The 18,280-nt window shown below is 41.4% G+C and overlaps 1 protein-coding gene across 5 annotated transcripts; it reads left to right on the forward strand.

The window, feature by feature from the left end:
* The first annotated feature begins 2,780 nt into the window (after positions 1-2,780).
* On the forward strand, positions 2,781-18,209 carry CD160 (CD160 molecule). 5 transcript variants are annotated; one of them, XM_035700863.2, is made up of 7 exons: positions 2,783-2,922; positions 3,054-3,199; positions 4,790-4,830; positions 10,666-10,810; positions 11,905-12,231; positions 15,905-16,042; positions 17,932-18,209. In XM_035700863.2, the coding sequence occupies exons 4-7, from the start codon at positions 10,729-10,731 to the stop codon at positions 17,958-17,960; spliced, it is 576 nt and encodes a 191-aa protein (XP_035556756.1). In that variant the 5' UTR covers positions 2,783-2,922; positions 3,054-3,199; positions 4,790-4,830; positions 10,666-10,728; the 3' UTR covers positions 17,961-18,209. The 5 variants fall into 5 exon arrangements, with proteins under 5 accessions (XP_025309044.1, XP_025309043.1, XP_035556756.1 ...); XM_025453258.3 differs by lacking the exon at positions 3,054-3,199 and having other exon boundaries at positions 2,782-2,922; XM_035700864.2 differs by lacking the exon at positions 4,790-4,830.
* The last annotated feature ends 71 nt before the right edge of the window (positions 18,210-18,280 follow it).

Genomic DNA, 18,280 nt, shown 5'->3' on the forward strand with positions numbered 1-18,280 from the left:
TGAAACTAGCCATCAATCCTGTGACAAGAGTGTTATTATCATGCCCATTCCACAGAGGAGGAAATTAAGAAAAGTTGCATGACTTGCCCAAGGCCATCTACTAAACAGTGGAGTCAGAAGATGAATCTCGCAGTCTGACTCCTGTGCCTATGACTTAACCACCATCCAGACACACGTTCTGTGTGGAGCCCTCAGAAGAATGGGGAGCAATGGTTAGAAGTTAATGGGAGGCAAATCTGAAGGCAACATGAGGAAGAATTTTTAAACTGGAGGTGTTCAAAAAGAATACTGGGTGGGTGCTCTGGGTGGTAATGAGCCACACACCACTAGAGAGATGAAAGCAGAGTCGGCAAGAGGTATTGCATAAAGCAGTTTGCAATGAGCAACTCAATAACAGTAGCACCTAGGAACTTGTTAGAGACACAAATTCTTGGACTCCACTGCCAACCTACTGAATCAGAAACTCTGGGGCAGGGCCTAGCCATCTGCATTTTAACAACTACCTGGTGATTTTAATATACACTCAAATTTGAGAACCACTGGCATAGAAGTTTCTGCACCCTGCCAGGGACTGAACTAGACCTCACAATTCTACAGAAGCAAGATAGGATTTAACATCCAACCTGATCTTCTTTTAATGTTGAGCACTTACTAGTAATACCTTAAACATAATGTCCTAGTTGCTATGCTGTGTAATTCGCTTCATGTGCCTTAGATATCTAAAGGCTGAGAGGATAAATATGTGGGAGGCTGTGGGCCAGGGGCTGCCCCTGAAGCCTCCCAATGGGAGGCAGCCTATATTCCAGCCACTTCAGTTGCTTCACTGGTTTCCAAACAAGCCTGTCAAGTTATTCCTATAACTGAAAAATGTTTACCCCTTCCTTTGAAATCCTACCCTCTGTAAAAGTCCAATTCAAATGTTACTTCGTCCACTAAAGTGCCTAACAGTGTCTGGCACAGGGGCAGTCTCCATTTCCTCCTCCTCTCCTTCTCTTCTTCTGGGCTTCCTCTCACTTGTGGGTGCTTATGGCACATTCGGTCTCATCCCGCACTTTGTTCCTTTCAACAAAGCATGCTCTCTTTGAGAACAGGCCAGCTGGTGCTCAGTCATGTCAACCCCACAGAGCCTAAGACACAATAACATTCAGTGACGAGGGAACAGAGGCAGCATTTTATAGAAATCATGTTCACAGATATTTGCACGATGGACAGACACACTCTGACTGGTGAGAAGGAAGTCCTCTGCCATTCAGTTTCAAGACTGAGGTCTTTGCAGAATTTTGAGGGTTTTGCAAACAACCAGTGTGAACACATAGGTGTCTGCTGGTGCTCAAGGGGCCCCAACCTTGCAGATCCACAGTTTTATCTTCGACTCCTCTTCACATTCAACATCCTCTTCATTGTTGCATAGCCTCTGGCTAATGAGAAAGACTGGCTGTCATGGTCAAACTTGTGGGTGTCCACAAGTGTGAACAAATCTCTATTTCAAAGAACAGAGAAGCCATAAATTGATCACTGTTGTAGGGACTGGGTTAGCAAATACAAGGCCCTGTTCAGCAGTTCATGTCTGTGGGGCCAAGTGTCCTATGGCTGTGATGGACTAGTTCTGTGCCCAGGATGATGGTGAGAGACCTGTAGATGGGAAGAGAGTCTCCCCACACCCTCAGCAAACACTTGACAGTGGTTTCCATCCCCCAGGAATCCACACATTCTATTGCAAAAGCTGAGAAGTCTAACAGAATAAGGAGATGGGGGCTGATGCCCATCTCACCTGATAACACGATGACAGCTTTGGTGGGGCCCTTGAAAGGACCTCAAACACTTACCACTCTGTGGTCCTTAGGCCTCAAACTGGTGGAGCCCTTGAAAGGATCTCAAACCCTAAAGCACTTTACTGGTCTAAGGACCACAGAGTACTAAAAGCAGGAATTCCCTGTCCACATATGAGTGAAAGTGACTCCAGATTAGTCATGAAAAATTTCCCCAACCTCACTTCTTATGACACCCCTTGGGCTCTTGGGCTCCATTGGTTGACAATCATGCTGGGTGTTCGTTTCAGAACCATGGGGCTTCCTGTTGTGCTGAGTCCCCTCTGACATGGGGCCTGTCCCAGCCTTGCAGAAGTTAGAACCCAAAGCTTTTCATTCTTAGACCAATGCTCTTTCCACCAAAGTGCATGACACTAGAATTCAGGAGTAATCACTGTAATCTCCCTAGTCACCAGTGACCAAGGAGGAACAGAACAGAACAGAATGGAAATGGATCGAGGTGCGGTCAGAGGTGCGGAAACAAGGTCAGCAATCCACCCGCTTATCCCTCCATACAGGACCATTTGGACTGCCCCCCGCTCCATCTCCCATGCCTCCCCAGCCTCCCTCACAGCCCCACCATTCTCCGCCTTCAGCCTGGAGCTGCTCTCTATTCTGTCCTGTCCTTAAGCAAAGCCTGCTCTCAGGAAAAGACTTGACACCCTTCTTCATACTTGAGAGCACATGCTGTCCTTATATCTTCTAGTCATTCTATCATCAGTCTTACCCTTATTATGAATTACCAAGTAAAAAATCTGTCACCCAAGGTGAAGAAAACAATTTTAAAGGGTGCTTTTTCTCAGCCCTCTCAGCAGATAGTCAGATAGAGTCTGTCTCTATTACACAAAATAAAGTAAAAAGAGAAGGCAGCAGAGGATAAGGTGGAGAAGAAAAAAAATTCACAGTGGGGGTGGAGGAAAGAGAGGCAGGAAGACCCTTGACTGCTACAAAAACCCATGCTGTGGTTTTCAAAGAACATATATACCAGTAATGAAGGTGTGAGCAGTGACGGAAGTGGGAGATGACCGAAGAATAAGTCAGAGGCTGAGAGCTCATTCAAAGTGCCTTCACCAGAGCCCCCAGCCTGAGAGCAAGAAAGAACTTCTGTTCTGAGGTAATGAGGCCCCCTGGGGACCTGGGATCTGGGAGCAGGGATGGGACAGTTGACAGAACCACTCAGGTAAGGACAGGCTTCCAGTGAGGTCCCTGAGAAACTCTGATTTTTGAAATGACCTTTACCCTCAGGAGCCTGGGAAAGAGAAGTGTTACTGTGCCAGCTGGGCTGCCATGCTCGTTCTTCCCCAGTAGGCTTTCAGGGATACAGGTACCATTCTGACACTTATCTTACATGGGAAAGAACCGTACTGTGCATTCATAGGAGGGAAATCCAGGTGAGTTTCTTCAAGTAACATACTTGATGGAGCATAAATCTCTTATGTTGTTCTAAGTTCTCCAGGCCACTTTTTTGGTTCAGTGTTCATGGGGGATGAATGACAAATGGTCATTCTTCTCAATAAAAAGGAGATAGTCACTAGAGGACAATTACCAAGTTTTGGATCAGCTCTCCTCTGGATCCCTCAAAGCCTGTCCTGGGCTCCATGGAGCTTCAGGCTGGTCCTGTGAGGCATGCCTGAGGGAAGTTTACATCCTAGATGTATGCTCTGGGGGTGATGCCAACAAGAGAGGCTTTGGGCCAACTGGCATGTTTTGGCAGAGTAAATGTGAGAATTCTAGGATGAAAATAATGGTTTAGAAATAGTTTTCCATGGGGTACCTGGGGGGCACAGTTAGTTGAGCATCTAACTCTTGGTTTCAGCTCCGTCATGATCTGAGGGTGGTAGGATCTGCTCGCATCAGCTCTGCGCTCATTGCAGAGTCTGCTTAAGATTCTTTCTCCCTCTTCCCCTGTCTCTATCCCTCCCCCTTACTTTCTCTCTCACTCTCTTTCTAAAATGAATGTGTAAATCTTTAGAAGAAGAAGAGGAAAAGGAAGAAGAAGAAGGAAGAGAAGGAAGAAAGGAAGGAAGATAGATTTTTTTTTTCCTATGAGTTTCAGAGTTATGCACCTTAGTGGAAGATCTTTCATCTAGAAATCAGGAGATCTGGTTGCCTCAGTTTCCCTATTTGCAAAACAAGGAAACTATTCTACAGGTTCTTAACTGGGGGTCCATTCATGGGATTTGTGAATCTGGGGGAAACATTGTATCTTTATTTCCACCAGTCTCTAGCTGAAAGTTAGCATTTGCTTCAATTATGAATGTAGGCAACAAACTACAATAGAATTTGCCATCAGTAGAAATCAGAAATGTTTTCAAATCTCATTACAGTTGTTACAAATTTCTCAAAATGTCACCTATGCTCATCACTACTATGAAGTTATGACAATTACTGATGTTAGATCTAAAGAAGCACTTATACTATTCTATCACATGTTCTTCTAATGTTTGAACAACTGTTTTGATATAATTTGTTTCCTTTGTTATCCTTTGTATTTTATTTTATTAATTCATAAATATTAATGAGAGAGGATCCACAGGCTTCACCAGACAGCCAAAGGTGGCTGTGGTGCATTTATGCTATGGTTCAGAAACCCGGCTCTGTATGTCAAGGGGTTTAAGAGCCACAAGTCTGAGAAAGCAGTCAAGAGCTCCAAGGGCCTCCTGAGGCTAACTTCAGTTTACTTACTAATCTGATTCTATTAAGGAAGCTGGGGTTGTAGTGGTTGGTGAAATCTCATCTTTGGGTCCGGGGTGTCTTTTTTCAGCTTGGTGGGAGATTTGCAAACAAGTATCTGCAAACAAATATTTGTGAAGCTGATTGCAAACCTTCCAGCTCCTCTGAGAGGCTAGATCTGGGCTTTAGTAGCAAAAAGAATAGCCTCTTCCTTACCATCTTGTACCTGCCAGAGATGATCCACACTCCCCAGAAAACTCTGGGCACAGATTCATGTTTCATTTAACTATCACAATATTTATTCACAGGAGCAAGCTTTAAACACAAGAGGAACGTGAGGCTGAGCAAGGTTAGTAACATGCCTGAGATCACATGAAGCTTGGATCTGAATCTGGGACTCCGGGTGCCTCCCACATATAAGGTCAGGAGAAGGAGGGTATTTATCTCCAGAGGCACATCCTCAGAGTCCATAGGTCCTGGGCACCAAGCACAGTTCAGGGGCCCCGAGGAACGCTGAAAGATGAGGATGCCAACCTAATCTGGATCCTCATTCTTGCCAGCCCTGGGGCTCACCACATCTCATGAGGAAGAGGAGACCTGCTTCTAGCTTGTGGGCCCCCCAAACCCCACACTTCCCTCCACAACACTTCTTCCCGCTATGGAGGGCCAGTTGCGACTCTAGCACAGGCTGTGTCCCCAGGACCCACCAGACCTGATCGTGCATCCCTCACACCTCCAATACTACTAGTTCAGGCTTTCCCCTGCAGCCGGCCTGCCCGCCCTGCCCCAGCACCGGGCGGGCTTCTCCAGGGCGTCTCCGGCTTCAACTGGAAGGCAGCGCCCTCTAGCGGTCAGGATGCAGAAGCCGCGGTGCCTGCTCTAACGGGCCCTGTCTGCATCAGGTCAGGGAGCTACCCCTCCAGGCTCCAAGGTCACCTACTCCAAAAGCACCTTTTCCCCCATTGCCACCACCTGCCCCGGGCCTCCTGAACGTCCTACGATCAACTTACACGCACAGCTCGGCCCCGGGTACCGCGAAGCCCGGCCACTCCTGCCTCAGCAACAGTGAGCCTGACCGCCACCGTGCAGCTCTCTTCTTGGAAGCAGTCCTTACCCCGCCCCCTCCCATCCCGCTGCACCAGTCCCTCAGAAGACACGCCTGGAGAAGGAACATGACCTTCCCAACATCTCACAGCTAGCTACTGCATAGCCGGGGCTGGAAGCCAAATCTCCCCAGCCCATTCCCCACCTCACCTCACCACAGGCTAGGAAACATCTGTCAAGGCCCAACTGCACCCCCGTCTTGCAAACTTCAGAATTTCTCTTTTCCTATTCCTCGATATGCTGTATGACTTTATTATTGTTATCACAGCCCTCCTTGAATTGCAAGTGTTCCTGAATAGCTGGATGGCTGTGAGAAATGAGGGACAAAAGACATGCATCTCCAAGAGAAAGACCTGCATAACTTGGGAGTTAGAATCCTAGCTCCTTCACTTAGAAGCTGTGATTTTAAGCTACTCACAATGTCTAAGCTTCCATATGCTTGGGAAAAGTGACAGTTTTTAAAATAACTCTAGTAGCTGTGTTTTATAAGAACTAAACACAATTGTGGATATGGATGTGTTTGGAACACCACAAATTGCCTCAAATATGAGGAAGCATAAAAATAATCATAGCTAACATTCACTGAGCTCTTACTCTACACCAGCCACTATATTGACATTATATCATGTAAGTAGTTTATATAGGTTGCCTCCTTTAACCCAAAGAACCCTGGAAAGAGAATATTATCATCATTTTATAGCTCAGTAAACTGCTTTTCAGAGAGGTTGAGAAACTTGCTTAACATTAAGCAGCTAGTAAGTGCCAAAGCCAGATTACATACCTGTCCTTCTGACCTAGAGGCTGCAGAGAACCACTGAGATAGTCTGCCTCTATTTTAGTCACCTTTCTGTGCACTATGGTGCCTGACACATCATAGTTGTTCAGTGTTTGTCAAATATACCCATTTATTAAGGGCTGAGCATAGTTCCTGCCCCAGGAGCCTAAGAAACTTGTCTGTCACACAACTAGTAAGTTTCAGGACCAGGTTAGACACAAGTAGTCTGCCTCCAGAATCCATGCTTTTAACCACAAATCTAGGCTAAATGAATAATTGCAATTCTTCACTATCTTACTTTTCAAACCAGATAATACTTTGTAGCTAGACACAAAAGGTATCACTAAACATTCAATGTTTCATTTCAAGAGTCAGCAGGATATTCTGGTGGAGACACGGAATAGCATGAAAGTATGACAACACAGGAGAGGAAACAAGAGGTCAAGATGGCTAGAGCAGCAGCACGAGGGGTCAGATCACTGGGATTTTTCATTAGGATTTAACAAATTTATAGATAATACAGGGAAAATTAACAATTTTCTTTATATTTTCTTTTATGTTCTTTAATAGCACTTCAAAGGTTTTATCCTATAGATCCTAATAGAAATCTTGTTACATTTTAAATTCCTGGGCATTTTATGGGAATTTATTGTTATTGTCACTATCAGTGGGATTTTTTTCTTCTATCATATTTTCTAACAGTTATATCTAGGAAAATTAACAATTTCACATGTTTATAAGTGAGTACCTGATTAATTTTTATGTTGTGTTTTCTATATTTATCATTTATATAAATTATAAATACAATTTTATAATTATAAATTTATTATTTTATATAAATATTCCATACTATGGATATGCCATAATTTATTCAACCATTCTCTAATGGGTCTTCACCTTTTTCTAGTTTTTTGGTATTATAAATACTGTTGCAGTAGATATTCTTGTACATATATTCCAGCACACTCATGTTTTTATTTCTGTAATATAGAGCCAAAGTTATAGGGCATATTTTCACCTAGAGTGAACTATTGTACCTATTTCCTCAGATCCTCAGCTTTTCTAACTCTTTAGCTTAAGGTAACAAAAAATATGTTATCATTTTTAGTTCTACTTACATTTATGATATTTCTTCTTTCTTGTTCATAATTTTCACTTTCTTCTTTTTTCCCTATATTCCACTAGTTTATTTTTTTTAAGATTTATTTATTTATTTGAGAGGCAGAGAGAAAGATAGTGTGAGTTGAGGGAGGGGCAGAGGGAGAGAATCTTTCAAGCAGACTCCACTCAGTGGAGGGGCTCGATCTCATAGCCCATGAGACCATGACCTGAGCTGAAACCAGGAATCGGGGCTTAACCAACTAAGTCACCCATGCACCTCTATTTTATTTTATTGTGGTTTCCTCTTACAGTGCTGTGAGTTGGAATTTAAAGGATGAATAGTTTATCAGGCAGAGACAGAAGTCATCTCTGGAAGAGTAGACAACATGGGCTGAAATTGGCACCTGTGAAATAGCTTGGGAGTATTCGGTGAATTGTGTCTTGGATTGGCTAAAACAATGATTGGGGGGTACAGGGAGGAAGCACTAGACTATGAAGGAATCCCACCAGGGAGTATCATTCTACCACCACCTCATCTTTGCAGCATGTCCTCAAGATACAAAGGCCTGATGAAAACATCTCATTAACCCCACCCCAGCTTTCAGAGCATAGGAAGAAAGTGTATCTGGTCCTTTGAGTTCCTGAAGACAGTATCAGCCTTCTGCTTTCTACCAGTACTCACAGAGAGGTACTGAAGAGAAAGAAGAGTGGGGCTGGTTCTACCAAAAGATATTAGTGGTTAGCCAGTAGGAAAGACAAATACCAACTACATGAAGTCACTGAAATCTTTTAAGTGGGGAGAATGTCAGATTCAGATCTGTATTGTTGAAGGTTTGCTTTTTCAATATTCTGAAGTAGACAGCCTCCCCATCCTACAGATAAGGAAAAGGCCAGGTGAGGACCTGAGACAAGCCCAAGAAAACAGAATCATCAAAAGTTGGAATCAGAGTTTCCCCAGGTTTTCTAGGTTTAGGAAAATTTAAGAAATACTATGGAGGAAAGGAATGCAAAGTATCCTTCCCTGAAAAGAGGAGATATCTGTGAAGATTAAATGATTTAATGCATATAAAGTACCTGATATGTAATAGGCCACTACAATTACAGTGGCTTTCTCCCTGTCCTCAATCTCATTTCTAAAATTTTTCTTTTATAGATTACACTCTTGCATATAAATCTATAATTTGAAAAGATTATTTCAAATTAAAATACTTTCATAGGGTAAAATAAATCAAGCAAAAGAGTAATGAAATGAGAAAAAAAAAAGGGCTCCTTATATTTATCTGCCTCCCAATCCACAGGAACCACTCTTCCCCCTCAAATTTCATCACTTTTAATATTTTCCACTTAACTCATGGATACAAGAACAGAATGGTGGTTGCCAGAGGAAAGGGGCCTGAGGGGTGGGTAAAATGGATAAAGGGGGTCTGGAGGTACAGACTTCCAATTGTGAAATGAACAGGTCATGGGGATGTGGTGTGCAGCATGGTGACTACAATGAATGATATTGTAGTGCACATTTGAAGGTTGCCAGGAGAGTGGATCTTGAAAGTTCTCATCAAAAGAAAAAATTTTTTTGGTAAATTTCCATGTGATGGATGGTGACTAGACTTACCGTGGTGATCATTTCACAGTGTATACAAGTGTCAAATCATTACTTGTATACCTGAAACTCATATGATGTATGTCAAATTATACCTCAATGAGAAAATTAGAAATAACCAAAATGCTCACTGGTTGGAATCCATGAGAATAAATACACATAATTATTAATACTGTGCAGCAGTTTTTATAAAGGGAAAGCTGTTTATGTTCTGAAATGGAATGGTCTCCACAGGACAAACTGGTAAATTAAAAAAGCAAAATGTAGAACATAGCACATTGTATACTATCATTCATGTTGTTATTGATGTTTTTCACAAAAGGAAAAATATGTAATCTCTTAAATATGCAGAGAATATCTCTAGAAGCATCCACAATAAGGCAACACTGGTTGACTCTGGGAAAGGGCAATAGATCACTGGGGGTGAGAGTAAGAAGGAAACTTTTAACTGTACACCTCTACTCTTTGAACTCCATGAATGTAATTACCTACCCCCAAATTTATAAACTACAAAAGTGTTTGTTTTTAAAACACTTAGAGAGGATTTTTAAAAATAAAAATATTTATTTTATATGCATAGCTCTGCAATTTGCCTTTTTTGACATAGAATTCTATATTATTGATCTGATCCCCCTTCAGGCTCATATTTAGAGAACTCATTCTTTTTAATATATACTATTCTACTGTATGAAGGAATTATGTAACCATTTCCAACTGATGAAAATTCAGGTGTTATCTTGATTTTGCTTTGGGTTCAGTTTGGGGTTTTGGACATAAGAATTTTTCTTAGCTAGGATTAGAAGATATAAAAGGTAAAACAATAAAAACATTGGAAGAGAAGCAGAACTCCAGCTTGAGGGAGACTTTCTTAAGCAATACAGAGAACACAGGTGACTTAAAAGAAACGATAGATGCACTGTATTTAACTACATACAAATGCGAATTTTCCTGATGGAAAGAAACATCATTCAAGAGACAAACAATGAATCGAGAGAAAGTATTTATTAAAAAAAAAGTCTGACAGGGTAATATCTCTAAATAGAGGAAAAGTGATTTTTTAAAAAGTTGACTTTGAAAAAAAGTGCAAAGAATATGAACAGGCAATTCACAGAAGAGGAAATACTAATGACCAATAAATGTATGAAGAGATCCCCACCCTCACTAATCATGGAAATGCAAAATAAGACAACAGTGAGACCTAATTTTTTATTCATCAAATTGGCAAAAATGTAAGACAATATTCAGTGCTGACAGTGCATTCTTGTTGAACATCTGAATCTCAACCGTATTTCTGGAAAGCAATGTGATTATACATATAGAAAAAAAATTTACTGTTCATATTCTTTGATCCAGTAATCCAACTTAATTTGGAAAAAAATATGTGAAAAAATAGGCTTTAGTGTCTCCCTATGTCTCTTCCCTCTTTTCTCCTTTCTTCTCTCCAGTACACCTCACTTATTAACTGTCTCACTTCCATGCCAGCTGGGCTCTCAGGCTCAAGCCTTCTTCCACCTCACTCTAGCCAACTTGAGCTAGTACCGGGAATGTGGAGATGGTCTTGGAGCCCTGGAAAGCCTTGTCTAGGAGTCCCCATGTGCTTTCAGGAACGTGAGGCCAAGGACATCACTGGAGTCAACATTTCCTGCAAGTTCCTGTGTCTGCTGACAATGTACAGGACACTGATGGCAACTGGCAGAGGCTCCTTGGCCCTGGCCATTCTGCTGGCAACTATGGACATCCAGCTTGGTGGTGAGGACAGGCCGCCCATCCACATATCCCTATGGCAGGGACAGCCGTTAGGGAAAATCCTGAACTCATGAGGAGGAATGGATCCCAAGGTTTTTTTCTCTGCTGGGGAAGAAAGGGATCCACTCCCTCTTGACACTAACAAAAAGGGTGAAAAAGATAGCTTTCCTCTTTTTGTTAAAACTAATACTATTGCCCTCCCCCATGAGACATTCTGCTTCTGCTATGTGTTGCTAAGAGCCTGGTAATCTGCCCTCAGTCTAAGATTCTTTCAGGACCTTATACATTCAAAATTTATGAAATCTAGGCCTGAGATCCACACACTGCAATATGTATCGACTTGGGATGCCTGGGTGGCTCAGTCAGTTAAGAGTCCAACTCTTGATTTTGATTCAGGTCATGATCTCAGGGTCATGAGTTCAAGGCCCGCATCAGGCTCCATGCTAGATGTGGGGCCTGCTTAGGATTCTCGCTGTCTCCCTCTGGCCCTCCCCTCTCCTCTTTCTCTCTCAAAAAACAAAAAAAGAATTATATATATATCTTTAGCAACCCATTTAACCACTATGTACCTCAGTTTATAAAATAAAAACAATAGTACGTGTTTCTAGGGCTATACCAAGGATTAGATGTAGATAAAAGCACTTTAATAAAGGTCCTATACAAGTTCCATTTGGAGAGTAGAAATAAAATATAAACCTTCTCTGAATTGGGGCGCCTGGGTGGCTGTCGGTTGACCACCTACCTCTACGCAGGTCATGGCCTCAAGGTCCTGGGACCGAGCCCTGCGTTGGGTCCCCCACTCTGCTGGGAGTCTGCTTCTCCCTCTCTCCTTACCCCTCCTCCCAACTCTCCCTCTCTCTCTCAAATACATAAATAACATCTTTAAAAAAATAAAACATTTCTGAATTAATGAATAACTGGGATTGCAAGGTCTCCCTCAGACATGGGTATAGCCAACAGACCACTCTTCTAAAAGGTTGGTGTTTAATGTCTATTGGGCAGCCCCCACTTCTGCCTTGACATTTCTACATGAGTGAATTTAGTCTGCCATAGATACCCAGCTTTTCATGGCTAATTCTTCCCCCTTCCCATTCTAGGGTGCATCCACATCCACAGCTCAATGTACCAGAAAGGGAAACAACTAAGCCTGACCTGTACTTTGTGGTATAAGGCAGAAGAGGCTGAGGGGGTTATAGTGTTTTTGTGCAAGGACAGGTCTTCGGACTGTTCCCCTGAGACCAGCTTGAAGCAACTGAGACTTAAACGGGACCCTGGGAGAGATGGTGTCAGTGAAGTATCATCTCATTTGGTGTTCACCATAAACCAAGCCACACCATCAGACAGTGGGACCTACCAGTGTTGTGCCAGAAGCCAGAAGCCAGATATCCGCCTTCAGGGTCACTTTTTTTCTGTTTCAGTCACAGGTGAGCTCTGACATCCCACATGCCACTAGATGAGATAGTAAGCAGGGTTGATAGCTGGAGACAGAAATAGTTACTTCAGGTCCTGGATAGGCAGTCTCCTTGAGGGAAGAGTCCCTCCTATTACTCAATCATTTCCCACCAGTCCCATGGGCAAATGCTCACAGCATGAATACAAAAGCAATCTTGTTTTGTCTTTTATTTTAAAAATCTTACTGAGGTAAGTCATTCCATTTTTGTTGACACTGAGACTGGGTTACATGGAGGTAAAGTGATTTGTTCAATTTGTCTCACTGACCAGTAAAGCATATAGAAGTCTGGAATTTAGGCTTCCTGATTCTAAATCAGAGATCTCTCAGAAATATGGTTCTATTTCTAAATATAGACACTGAGACAGAGATGGATTTGAGATAAAATGGATGTTGTCTTAAAGAGCATTTAGTTGTAAGAAAGAGAAAACCAATCAAGCTGCCATAGGTTAAAAGGAACAAATAATAAAGCAGGAATAAAAGAATAAAGCCCTCATGAGATCCAGGTTCTGGCATCAGAAACTAGAAAGCCAACAGAACCTCAATCTTTCTAGGGCAACAAGGCCTCTCATCTCTGCATATTTCCTTTATTTTGTCCATACTCCCCTACTCTGTTAACCACTTTGACAAAACCTAAATATAATCACTCCAGCCTCAGCTTTATAAATGACTTCCTCATATACCCAGCAGTGACTCCTGTGTTTCTATATTTCTATATTTCCAAAGGAGCAAGGCTTCAAAACAGAGAACTATATTCTAATTGGAATTCTATACCCAACCAAACTACCAATCAAATGTATGTGAAGAAAGAATAAAGACAACAAACATGCAATAACTTAAAAAAAAAAAATTGCCCTCCGTGTGATCTTAAGAAGCCACCAGAAATGCTTGAGAAAAACAGGAAAGCGAATAGATAGAGTGGCTAAAATGGGATCCAGGAAAGTAAGGACTCTAATAGGGGATGGGATATAAGGAAATTCTAGAATGAAAAAATAGGCAATTAGTCCAAAAGGAACAAGAGAAAGAGGGCTCTGGAAGATCTCAAGGAGGTAAAAACAAAATTGATAAATCATCTTTCTAAAGACCTCTGACACACTGGATAAAGATTTAAAGATATGGCTATGGAAAATTCTGCTTGGTTAAAAAAAAAAAAAAGGTGGTTATCATCTCTAAAGAAAACACTAAATTTTGCAAAAGGAAACCTGATCATGGCACACAACTTGGCTCTGTAATAGGTAACATTTACAGAATCCGAATTACATTAAGCATTAATTTAACTAAAATGTGTAATACAATGATTTATTTGTGAAAGATGAAGAGAAGGGGAAGCGGATAGAGGTTTAAGAGAAACATATAAAAAAAATTTAAAAAAAAAAAAAGAGAAACATATCCTTATTTTTAACAGATAATGTCTAAACTTTATCATCAAGAAGTGGTAATATAAGCATACTATTTAGGAATACCAGTGAAACATCTCAGAGTTGACAGGGGTTATTTCTGGGGAATAAGCCTAGGAGGAAAAAAAGGAGACTGCTATTATTCTTCATGAACTTTCAAATACTATTGTATATTTTAAGAAAACTAGAAATAAATTACATTCCCTCCCAAATAAAAACTTAGCCCAGAGCCTTTTAACAGATGTTGTAATCATCTCCTGTGCTTAGCCATTAATCCACATTTTCTATGTCAGTCTAGATTGATTTCATTTTCTTCCTTGCTACCTGGGTCTTCTCCTCTGACCTCGTTACAGCATCTAGCACTTCCATTCTCTCCTTTATCAAACTCCCATCTCTGTTGGCTTCTGCAACTCTCTACTTCCCTGGGTTTTCCCACCTTTCTAGCTGTTCTTTCTCTCCTTCTCTGCCTCCATTTCCTCCTCCCACTTCTCAAACATGAGAGAATTCATTTCCCCAAGACTCATTGCTTACTTCTCCAATCTTTTCCCTACCGTTTCTCCTAAGTTCTCACTTACCTTCATGATTTTTAACCAGCATCTTCTTGCAAACTGACCCACAAATCAACTTTTCCAGCCCTAACCCGTTTCCTAAGTTTCAATTTAATATTTTCACTGATGACTGAACTCCTAGCTTCTGACTGCCTTGCCATCTCCTCAAACCTATCCTGAGACCCGTACCTCTGCCCATGATTTACAGTTGAAATCTTGGTGTTTTTCTTTTCCCCATCCAGTCAGTTACTAAGTACAACTAGTTCTCTCCACTTTCATTCCTTTCTTTCCAAAGGGGTTTTCCAAGTCTTCATCATCTCACACTTAAAATATTCCAACAGTCTCCTGACAAGCCCCTTGAGATCTGACTGGGTCTTGTTCATCTTTATATCTCCCCCCACACCTACCTCACAGCCTGGCACTGAGCTGTTGCCTTAAAAATGATCCATCAACTCTAAATATTATTTCTCCAAACCAAGAAGCCACCTGACCTCTTTCTAAAATGCTACTTTGTACACGCCACACTACCATTCAATTTTAAAGGCTTTTCACTATGGGACAGTCTAACTAAATTGCTTTTGCCGAGCATGAGAAGCTCTATAAAATTTCATTCCATTTATGTGAATACTGTTTCAGTTGATCTCACCAGTGGAAACTCTTCTATCATTCTTCTCACACTTCTTATATTGATTGTGCATGCCATAGGCACAGTCCTAAACTTGGAGAATAGAACGGGCGGAGCAGTAAAACCCTTACTCCTTATAAGCTAATCTATACATAGTCTATAATCTAATCACATTCTCTTAATATGCCCTAAGCATTTCTACTTGTGATGGCTCTCCCTAAAATTCCTATCTCATCCTCTCAGTATATTTAAGTATTAGAGTCAGCACATATGGATGCTCACCAAATGCAGAGATGACAAGTCTCCTCTTGGAAGATGAAACTAACAAAGCCGGACAGGTAACATATAATACCAGTAAACGTCTACCATTTACTAAGTGCTTACCGTGTGCCAAGTATAGTGCTCAATGATATATAATTTCATTTAATCTTCATGGCCTTTTTGAGGTTGCCGCCGTTGTTGTCAAGTGAAAAGTTAGCTCTAAGGTAATTTGGGGTAAGTTTATTCAGCTAGTAAATGGTGGATAAAAATCCAAAGCCTGAAGTTGTTGTTGTTGGGGTTTTTTTTTTTTAGATTTTATTTATTTATTCATGAGAGACCCAGAGATGCAAGCAGAGGGAGAAGCAGGCTCCCCATGGGGTACCTGGTGTGGGACTTGATCCTAGGACCCTGGGATTAGGACCTGAGCCAAAGGCAGATAGATGTTCAACCACTGAGCCACCCAGGTGCCCTTAAAGCCTGAGATTTTAACTAATGCTAAACTTGACACACTCCAGAAGATGGTTTTTAAATGAGGGGGCACCCAAGTCTGAAGTGACCATTTCAGCTGTCTAACAAGACTTTAATGTTCCCTCAAGGTAAGCCTGCTTGCATCTCCAGCATGACACAGATTCTTTAAATATTTTTTGCTGCTTAAATACCTCATCATCACTACCCATAAATGTAAAAAATACTTGGACAATAAATTGTGCTGAGAGCTATCCCTGGATATCAAAAAAGGTATTCTGGGATGATGCAAAAGGAAGTGTTATGATTTCTGAAACCCTCCTCTGATCAACTGATTTTCTTTTGACTCAGAGACAGGGAACTACACAGAGGAAGGACTGAAACATACAGGACAGCCCGAGTTCAATCACAATAAAGGCACTCTCAGTTCAGGCTTCCTGCAAGAAAAAATCTGGGTGATGCTGGTCACCAGCCTAGTGGCCCTTCAAGGTACGTTCAGAAGACACTTAAGCACCTCAGGCAATGAGGCTACTACACCTCTGACATCTTGATTATCCTTCAGGAAGAGAGGGGTAGAATGGAGGCCTGGAGTGGGAGAGGGAAGTGCTGTTCGAGCCCTGGCTGTCTACAGGAAAACATTAAATCAACATGAGGGCAGGGCTGGTCCAAAGGGATTTGAGAATTTATACTAACTAGAGGAAGATGGATGAAACACATTTCTACTGGATAAGGAGGTTAGACCTATTAGGAAAGAAAGCTTTTAGAAGAGGGAAATAAATACAGCTGCCTCTACTCACTGGGTAACAGATGTTTGCCTATTACATGAAGATGAACAAGGCAAGAGACAGACTAAGTCTGGAGGTGGGTTTTAAACATGCAACTCCTGGGCAAAGGGTGATGGTCAGATTGAGTAAAAAACACTTGTAGGTGAGTCCTCTGAGTATTAATATAGATCATGGTTTTCCCTAACAGATAACAGAGATTGAACTTACAATGATTTACCACTACATTTTTGCATAATCAGTAACTAATGCAGCTTTTTACCTGTCCTTGGTATTAATTCCATTTTTTAAGCTTTCCTCTAATCAATAACCACCACTGTTTGCATGCCACCAGAATGTAAGCTCTATAAAAGCAGACAAAGCAGGGACTTTGTCTCATTTACCCCAACAGGCACATAGTAAGTTCTCTTAAGCTCTTAATAAATTTATTATAGAATTTGTATGATGGGCTAGGTTTTACATATGGTGATTCTAACCCTATATAATCCTTCCAGAGAAACATTCCTGATTACTCATCAGGAAACAAGCACAAAAAGCTTACATGCTGCTCCAGTTCACAGGAAATAACACAGGACCTTCTCACTCTAAACTGTCTGCTCTCAGTAATTACCTACTATCTGCTAAGTACCCTTTCTTTCAACCTCTTCACTACCCTCCTCATTATGAGATTGCTTCCTCCCCTTTCCAGAAACAGGACCACCTGACACTCCCTTATTGCAGCTTCTTTCTTAACTGCAAACAATCAAAAGAAAACAGACCTTATTTGTGATCCTTGGCAAAACCTGCCACATGTAAGCCTATGACAATTGTCAGGAGGAAACTGGTAAATACCAAGCAGTCTGACCCTTTAGACCTAATTCTTTATTGAATCTAAATTCCCTCAGATGGTTAGCTACTCTGTTAGAAAAATAAATTGTATTTCTTCATAGAGAAATAACAACTCTGAAAAAGGAAATTGAATCTAACCATGCAATCTGACCACTTACTACCTGACTCCTAAGTTATGCGAGAGCAAAAAAATTCCTCAGCTCGTTCCCCTTTCCAATCAGGTGAAGAGAATGAACTTTTGATAGTTGATGCTTTTTATCCTTCTCCCCCCAACTCCAGGCTTAGCAGAACTATAGAAGAGGTAATGTTCAGTAGAACAAAAGGTGACACATTTTGTCAGGCACAAAGAGATCACGTAGATCAAGTTATGATGCTTACAGGTGATCAAAAGGATGAGGGAATTTCCTGGTTCTCTGGGCTTCCCTCAGCTCATGAAAGCACCTTGAGTGAGTACCCTTGTCCTATCACTGTGTCAGCCTCCAGTGCTACACATGGAAAATCTACCTGGAATGTTTTGGATGGCATCTATTTCTTGTTTGATTGTCCTACCTTCCCACAAGAAGACAACAAAGGTTGGCTTCCTCCCCTCTTCCACCAGGACCAGTCAGATTTACTAGAGGTCACAACTGCAACTTTAGCAGTAAGATACAACTCATACAACCCCTTCCTTTTCCCCATTCCCTCCCTAGTCATCAGGGTCAAATGACGAATTACATCAGGTATCTAAATTGTATGGCAGTAATACAACTTTCCTTTTTCTCTCTACAGCTTTTGTAAGCCTCGTGCCAGAACTTTAAAGAAAAGTTACAGCAAGATAAACTTGACTCTTTAGCTTGCTACCTTTCACATTACAACATACACAGAGAAGAAAACAGCACAGAGGAAGAGATGCTAAATATGCCAAGAATCTGGGGAATATAAGGTGGGACAAATGAATGTATTCCTTGAACTCTCCTTCTCACTGCCACAGCAAGCCTGTCCTTCTTCTCACCTCTGTCACCAGTTGGGGAAAAAAAAATAAACAAACAAACCTGCTTTTCACAAAAGTGGCTGGTGGACAGTTCTCATTCAAATATTGGATAAGTATGTGTTTTTGTACCCAAGAAAAAGTTTTCCC

This window comes from Canis lupus, chromosome 17 (genome assembly GCF_003254725.2).
Source record: "Canis lupus dingo isolate Sandy chromosome 17, ASM325472v2, whole genome shotgun sequence".
Classification (NCBI taxonomy): Eukaryota; Metazoa; Chordata; class Mammalia; order Carnivora; family Canidae; genus Canis; species Canis lupus.

Bases quoted from the DNA above. Each gene is read 5' to 3' on its own strand.
- CD160 (XM_049095627.1), top strand. From the start codon at position 10,471: ATGTCTCTTCCCTCTTTTCTCCTTTCTTCTCTCCAGTACACCTCACTT. The intron at 12,232-15,904 runs GTGAGCTCTGAC...CTTTTGACTCAG, and splicing joins TTTTTCTGTTTCAGTCACAG to AGACAGGGAACTACACAGAG. The intron at 16,043-17,931 runs GTACGTTCAGAA...TTCTCTCTACAG, and splicing joins CAGCCTAGTGGCCCTTCAAG to CTTTTGTAAGCCTCGTGCCA.